Source organism: Micropterus dolomieu, linkage group LG18, assembly GCF_021292245.1.
Source record: "Micropterus dolomieu isolate WLL.071019.BEF.003 ecotype Adirondacks linkage group LG18, ASM2129224v1, whole genome shotgun sequence".
In the NCBI taxonomy this organism is placed as follows: Eukaryota; Metazoa; Chordata; class Actinopteri; order Centrarchiformes; family Centrarchidae; genus Micropterus; species Micropterus dolomieu.
This window is the reverse complement of record NC_060167.1, coordinates 35535827-35543491: the sequence shown is the minus strand read 5'-3', so window position 1 is coordinate 35543491 and position 7665 is coordinate 35535827. Positions and strand designations below refer to the sequence as shown.

Genomic DNA, 7665 nt, shown 5'->3' with positions numbered 1-7665 from the left:
CCTTTTTCCATAACTTCACATATTGTTCCCCAGTACCTACATATACAGTATCTCACAAAAGTGAGTACACTCCTCACATTGTTATATTAAATATTTGATTATATCTTCAGAGAGCCATTAATGTCTAAAACACTGGCAACAAAAGTGAGTACACCCATAAGTGAAAATGTCCAAATTGGGCCCATTTAGCCATTTTCCCTCCCCGGTGTCATGTGACTCGTTAGTGTTACAAGGTCTCAGGTGTGAATGGGGAGCAGGTGCGTTACATTTGGTGTTATCGCTCTCACACTCCCTCCTACTGCTCACTGGAAGTTCAACACGGCACCTCATGGCAAAGAACTCTCTGAGGATCTGAAAAAAAAAGAATTGTTGCTCTACATAAAGATGGCCTAGGCTATCAGAAGGTTGCCAAGACCCTGAAGTTGAGCAGCAGCTCAACAGGGCAGGTTCCACTCAGAACAGGCCTCGCCATGCTCGACCAAAGAAGAACGATCCCAAACGCACCTCCAAGACGACCTCTGCCTCGCTAGCTGAAGAAGAAGCTGAGGGTAAAGGTGATGGACAAGCATGTCTCCAGACCTAAACCCTATTGAGCGTCTGTGGGGCGTCCTCAAACGGAAGGTGGAGGAGCGCAAGGTCTCTAACATCCACCAGCTCTGTGACGTCCTCATGGAGGGGCGCAAGAAGTGAAGCTCTGGTGAACTCCATGCCCAAGAGGGTCAAGGCACTGCAGGAAAATAATGGTAGCCACAAAAAATATTGACACTTTAGGCCCATTTGGACATTTTCACTTAGGGGTGTCCTCACTTTTGTTGCCAGCGGTTTAGACAGTAATGGCTGTGTGATGTGTTATTTTGAGGGGACAGCAAATTTACACTGTTAGACACTTGTTAGTACAAAATATCACATTGTAACGGCAGAGTAATTTTGCTGTACACATCAGAATCTATTGTAATCTTAAGCGTTACTGTAAAATCAGGTGCATCACCCTGAGGTGGTAACTTGACAGTGCACTCTCTGGTATTGTGGGGAAATGTTTCTCCGTCTGATGATGCCACAACACTCCTTACTGTGGTACAACCTGCAAAACAAGGCAAAGGAACAACACATAAGTGCTTCAACATGCCTCATCTGACATGACATGTGTCTATTTGACTGCATTTCATCAGTCAAATAGCGAATGGGTCCTACCTGCTGAAACACAGCTCCTCGTCTATCTCCTCCAGAGTCTTCCCTTTGGTCTCTGGTAATATGAAGTAGAAGAAAACACCAGCTGCCACAGCACTCATCCCATACAAAAGAAACATCCCCGACAGACCAATTGCATCTGTTGATTTAAAAACACTGTTGACTCTCTGCCTGCTATCATTTTTTAAACTAAATTAATCAATTAACCAGTATCTACAAAGTTACTGGGCATAGTTCTTTTATGGCCTGAATTTTATTTTAAGATCACTCTAATAGTTAGAAATGTCATGTTTATTAATATTTTCACACTTAGTACAAATGTACTATTAAGCAGCAATACAATATGACAATGACATGTCTCGCCCCCCTGTTAGTTTGGTTAGGTAGGACAGATAAATCTTTATCTCAGCAGGCATTGTGAAATTTATGGTTCTATTTCATTGAAGCGTCTCAGTAAGCTAACATACCCAATGCCAGGCCTCAGGAACTGCAACACCTGGTGGGAGTGCAGCCATTATCAGGGACATTGGTTACGCCCGTGTTTGACAAATGTCACAAGTTAAAAAAAGGTCTGATACGACAGTGAGTGTGGTGCCTTCACATAATGCCCAACACAGCTCCACCCAACTTTTACCTGGCTAGGCTAAACACCTTTGTGCAGGGCCTTAAATTATGGTCTTCCAAATGGCAAATATCGAGATATATTGGTGAATTTAAATTAACTTAATGTATTTTCTTAATTACTCAATCAATATACGTTAATAAATTTATCAAAAATGATATAATTACTTAAGTAAAGTGAATTTTAAAAATGGACTCTCAACTCATTTGCACTGCTTCATCAATGGATCACGATTATGTGTATGTGAGTTGCTCATATACTGACAAACCTGCAGAGAATTCTCACCCAACTCTGCAGTTCCCCTCACCTTTACAGTGTTTTAGCATCAACCTGAGTTTTTGGGTTCAGCCTCACGGCTCTCCTCAAGCTCATTTCAGAAGCAGGCAGTGGTTTCCAGCCGGCAACAAATTGGAGCACATAGCAGCTAAAGAGCCAGATATTTTTCTCAGGATTTGGTATATGTATATATATAAATTTATATATTGATCTAACAATATATCAAGATAGTCAGACTCATGTAGAGGACTTTTACATGGTAAATATTTTGAGTTGTCAATCAATGAAAAGCACTTTTTTCGTCACTGGCTGCATTCCATGTAGCTTTTCCTGGTTCCAGGGTACTGGTAGTATTACTGTGGACTAACTGGCTTATTGGGAAATATTAATGGAACAGAACCACCATTAATGTTAGGCTATTAGTTACACCAGCACTATTCCTACTGTGACTAGTGAAAATGGTCTGCCGTGGGTGCATGGGAACTCACCAATAAAATTCAAGAAAGTGAATGTGACCAACAGGTTGGCAGCCCAGTTGAAGCAGCTGGTGAATGCGAATGCCCTTCCTCTGATAGCAGCTGGAAATATTTCACTCAGGAGAAGCCAGGTCACTGATCAAAGACAAAAAACAAGCTTAATTTCCCTACTCTTATTACCCACTAGAAAAGGTGAGGTTCTGCGTTGGACAATGTTATTTAAAACAGAGCAAAGCTACATCAGGCATTTTTGCTTGCGGGCAGCCCCAACGTGCTTATTAATTTAGGCTGATAGCATGGTTGTATTTTAATAAATTGTGCCTTATGTAGCTTTAAATACAGAATTTGGAATAAAAAAACTGTTAAATCTAAACTTAAAAAAGACCAATTTTGAGTGAATATACAAACTTGGTCCAAATCCAACGGAGTATGCACTGACAACAGCCATCATACACACAAGAATGATCCAGTTCACAACTGTGCCATGGACGCTAGGAGAAGATGCCAGAGGAGTGTCCGGTGGTCCCTGTCTAACTTTATGAAGTACTACATCTTCATCTGGTGTGTTGTTCTTAAGGAGTCTTCGGCTCTCAACAGAAGCCGTGTCAAAAGCTGACCAATTACAAACTGTTAAATTAGGTAGATCTGTTCTGTTAACACTAAAGTCCTCAGAATTACACGGCCTCTTAGCATTCACCAACGAATGTCCACTGAGGAGTCCAATGGTTATCAGACCCAGTTCCATAACGGAGCATCCACTGATGAGCAGAGGCCTCCTGCCCACCCTGTCTGAAAACACCATGGAGGTCAGAGTAGCAATCACTTTGACTAACCCCAAGCCCACAGACGCCAGCACTGCCGAGGCATTGCTATGAAACCCCACCGAGTGGAAGATGGTGGAGGCGTAGAGGAGAACATTCGGCTGGCCTGTGAACTGCTGAAAGAGCACCAGTCCGAGGCCAATGACAGTCCGAGTCCTCATGTTGTCTTTACGCTGGAACAGGTACATGCTGTTGTACTGAACCTTCTTGTTTTCCAGGCTGGAGCTGGCTTTTGAGTCATCTGCTTCCAGGTTTTCAATGGCGCTCGTGAGGTCTCTTTCAGTTGGAAAGCAATCTCTCTGCTGTAAAGAGCCCTTAGTGCTGGACGGAAGAAACCAGATAGAGACCAGCTGAATCAAAGTCGGTACAATGGCTAATCCAAACATCCACTTCCACCCTCTTTTAGAGTCAGACAGGATGTAGTTCATGGCATAGGCTGCCAGGATACCCACAGTGATCCCAGCTTCGTACAGTGTTACCAGGAAGCCCCTGCGGCCAGGAGTAACCATCTCAGACACAAAGATGCAGCAGGACATGGAAGATATACACATGGCGAAGCCCACTGTGATCCTGCCCACCACCAGCGCAGAGTAGGAGCTGATGAGCAGGACAAGGCTGCCGGTCAGTATCAGGGCATTGCTGAGGAGGATGGAGTTCCTGCGGCCGTGGTAGTCGATCAAGCAGCCGCCCATGATGGAGGCCAGCAGAGCTCCTATTAACAAAGAGCTGACCAGAGCTTCCTGCTGGACACATGAGAGTCTGAACTCTGCCTTCAGCTGCAGCAAAGCACCTGAGATGATGCCCAACTCGTAACCAAAGACCAGGCCACCCAGAGTGGACACCACACTGGCCAACAGGGGGATCGGGCTACCTAGGAGGAAGGAAACAATCAGATGGTTTACCTTTTGAAAAGAGCACTCTGAACAAAAGACATACATTTACACACCAACGTATCCTCTATGGTGAATGTCTGAATTTTCATGTTAATGTTTCAACCTCTTAGAGTTTAAGACTTTGCTGTGTTAAATCCACCATTAGGGCTAAAGCCAGGGAAAAGTTGCATTATGATGCATTACCACTATTGCAGACTCCATAAATATCCATTCAAAAAAAGGAATCCAAGGAGCTTGTTTTTACAAAGGTTTATGAAACTAAGGTCCTTTCTTCAGGAATTTCAGGCTCCATTTACCTCTCTGTGTAAGCAGCAAGTAATCTTCAAATACACTGTGCCTACAGGAAGCTACGGATGATGTCACAAATGTTTGAGCAGTGGTTTCCAAAATGGGTGCTGCGGCACTCCAGAGGGACGTTAAGGACAGCGCCACTTTGTTAAATTCCATTTTTATCGTGTGTTTTGCCCGTAGACTGTATAGGTTTTTACATTTACATACTTTTTTGCTATGTTTTCTCGGCCTCGGTTTTCTTCGGCCTCTGGTTGTCATAGTTACACAACATGTATATAAAGAAGTTTTAAAAAATTCTGTGTAAGGGTACTGTTGTTTAAAAAATAAATAAATAAATCATGCCTTGTGTAGCTTTAAATGAACAATTTGGAATAAAAACTGTGACATCTAAATTTAAAAAGACCAATTTTGAGTGAATATACAAACTTGGTCCAAATCCAACGGAGTATGCACTGACAACAGCAATCATACACACAAGAATGATCCAGTTCACAACTGTGCCATGGACACTAGGAGAAGATGCCAGAGGAGTGTCCGGTGGTCCCTGTCTAACTTTATGAAGTACTACATCTTCATCTGGTGTGTTGTTCTTAAGGAGTCTTCGGCTCTCAACAGAAGCCGTGTCAAAAGCTGACCAATTACAAACTGTTAAATTAGGTAGATCTGTTCTTTTATTCAGTTTAGGTAATGTTACCACAGCAATAGAGCCATATTTTTCTACAGTCTATGGTAATAATGTGAACTGTGTGTAAGACTGATCAGAGTTTAAACTTAATGAATTTATTCTTTGTATCTTGCTGGTGAGGTTAGAACAACAACAGATGTAGCCAACATGAACATCTATGCTAATCTTCTAAGCATAAACACACATGGGTAATCTAGTATTTACTGATCGATTTAATAAGCTTGAAGTAATCCATAAAATAGCAACATTAATGTTCAATATTGTGCACGGTCCTTGACAAATAAATTAAATAAAGTATGTCTCTTAGTTTACAGTATCATTTTGTAGGTACTTTCAAAATGAATGACACACATTCATCACTCTGACTGCTCTGCAGCTGCTCCTCACATTAACCTGAGTCTTTCATATGCAATATCTATTGACAGAAATGCAAACGAGGCACAGCGAAATACAAAAAATTAAAGCTGCTTAGATAAAAAATCCCTCTGTCTTTCATTCATATGTGAAAAACTGAAGATAAGAACACTTCCTTACTGACGGCAGATACAGTCCATCTGACAGTTTAGTTTTCTTTGCTCATTTGATTGACTGATTTGACATAAAACCACTTCAGTGAGTTTAAACAGGTCACACTAGTCGGGCCTACAGGGGAACCAGATGCATTTCATAGATCTGTCACTCAACTCACTTCACATTCGGGTAAGAAGAAATACTTTGCAGGGTAACATCCTGAAATGACTGCTTTACAATGGAAAATTTACAATTTTACAAATAACCTACCCATTGCTTCTCTCCTGTTATGTGTACATTTCAGTCAGACTGTGCCGATTCATTTCTTAGAAGACATCCTCTGTGAAATAAAACAAAACATAAAATAATCATAATAATAATACGGACAATCTCCAGTTCCAGCAGTGCTCTCCCTCTCCTAGTCTGTCCCACCGGGAGTCTTGTGTCCTGCTGACAGAAAAGGGAGGGACAAGGGAGCCCACAAAAACCTGTCGCTGCCCCATCGCCATGACAACCATCTTGTTGATTGCAGCCATTTCATTAGGGAGTCCACTTGAGATGGACTCAACAAAACACACGGCTGTGTAGAAATCAGTTAGCTTGTTTAGTCTTATATTAACACCAAATATCCCATCAGCTGATAATGACAGGACAGTGTGGAATTTGGTGTGTGCCTCTGAAAGAACAACAGGAGGAATCTACAGTGGTCTGAAGCACCACCACAGCTCAGATTTCAAAAGAACTGTTGCTCCACAGATATGAACTGGAAAACACAGGAAAATCATTCCTTGTTTCCATTTTTTGGTTCGGTACTGACTGAACTTACTGGGATTGTAGCTCACTTTGGATGTTTGAAACTCAAAACAATACATAGACGAACACACAAAATCTGAAACTAATTGTCACTGTTAGGGGTTTTCAAAGTGTGAGGCGGGCCTACCCATGGGGGATCAAAACAGTTTCAGGGGAGGCTCGGTGAATGGAAGTGAAACAATATTACATTACTTATTGCCTTAGTTATTAAAAGGAGATCACATATAAGAGCCTATATGTGCGAGAGTTCAGAGATACAGTAGTTTTTGGGAACTGTTTCCCCCCCCCCATCAGTCAAGAAACTAATAAATGCCTTAGGTCCCTCATTTTCTAAAACTATTTGGTGTAGTCAGAAGTTATGTCAAACAGCAATATTAGGCTATCTTGGCTCACATGTTGAGTGTCTATGGGATCAGATAATATAATCATGATCCCAGAGGCATCCAGGAATTGAGCGAAACTTACCAAGTGAACTAAAGATGTGGTGGTGGTGGTGGGGGGCATTCCCCAAGCTTTGTCTGAGGAAAGGCCCGCAGTCTCCGACTTTGAAAACCCCTGGCCTTATAGTTCAAAGTTCAGACAATTTTAACTCAAACAGTGAAACTTCACCTTACAATGTCTGTGAAGGTTCTCAGTCATCCAGGTCATAGCTATCCAAGGAAGGTTGAAGTCAAGGGCAACTGGACTTGATTGGAGATACTCAAAGATGTTTTGTCCCTCATTCAAGAGAGTTCTTCAGTTCTGACTGACTGGTAGGGAAACTCAGCTATTTAACCTCTGTGGGGTCGTTGTCAAGATGATTGATACCACTTGTTCCTTAGTGCTCCTGGCTGTTGTAACAAGAGTCGTTATTGTTGTTCGAGGCACCCAAGGCCAAGTCTAAACGACCATCGCTGGTATCCTCACCTGAGGCCAAAAGTGAATGTTGGTTTAGTTTCCTGGGAAGTGATGAAATGATGGCTTTATAAGTGGAGGATAATTGGTGTAGCAGACCCCTCCCCTGTTAGCAACAGCTATTCAACCCGGGTGTAAATGGCTTCCTTGATACCTTTTTCAAACCATCCACCCTCTGTCTAAAATGTAAAAAAAT

General features: G+C 42.1%; 1 protein-coding gene across 1 annotated transcript in view; it reads right to left on the bottom strand.

The window, feature by feature from the left end:
- Positions 1-338: 338 nt before the first annotated feature.
- slc2a10 (solute carrier family 2 member 10) overlaps positions 339-7665 on the bottom strand; it is a 12520-nt gene continuing 5193 nt past the window's right edge. The window contains exons 2-7 of the mRNA XM_046075195.1: positions 6033-6102; positions 2971-4254; positions 2575-2697; positions 1192-1243; positions 989-1081; positions 339-727 (exon numbers count right to left, since the gene is read on the bottom strand). Coding sequence (XP_045931151.1) covers positions 580-727; positions 989-1081; positions 1192-1243; positions 2575-2697; positions 2971-4254; positions 6033-6036 — 1704 coding nt within the window. The 5' untranslated portion in view covers positions 6037-6102 and the 3' untranslated portion in view covers positions 339-579. The remainder of the gene's footprint in view (positions 728-988; positions 1082-1191; positions 1244-2574; positions 2698-2970; positions 4255-6032; positions 6103-7665) is intronic.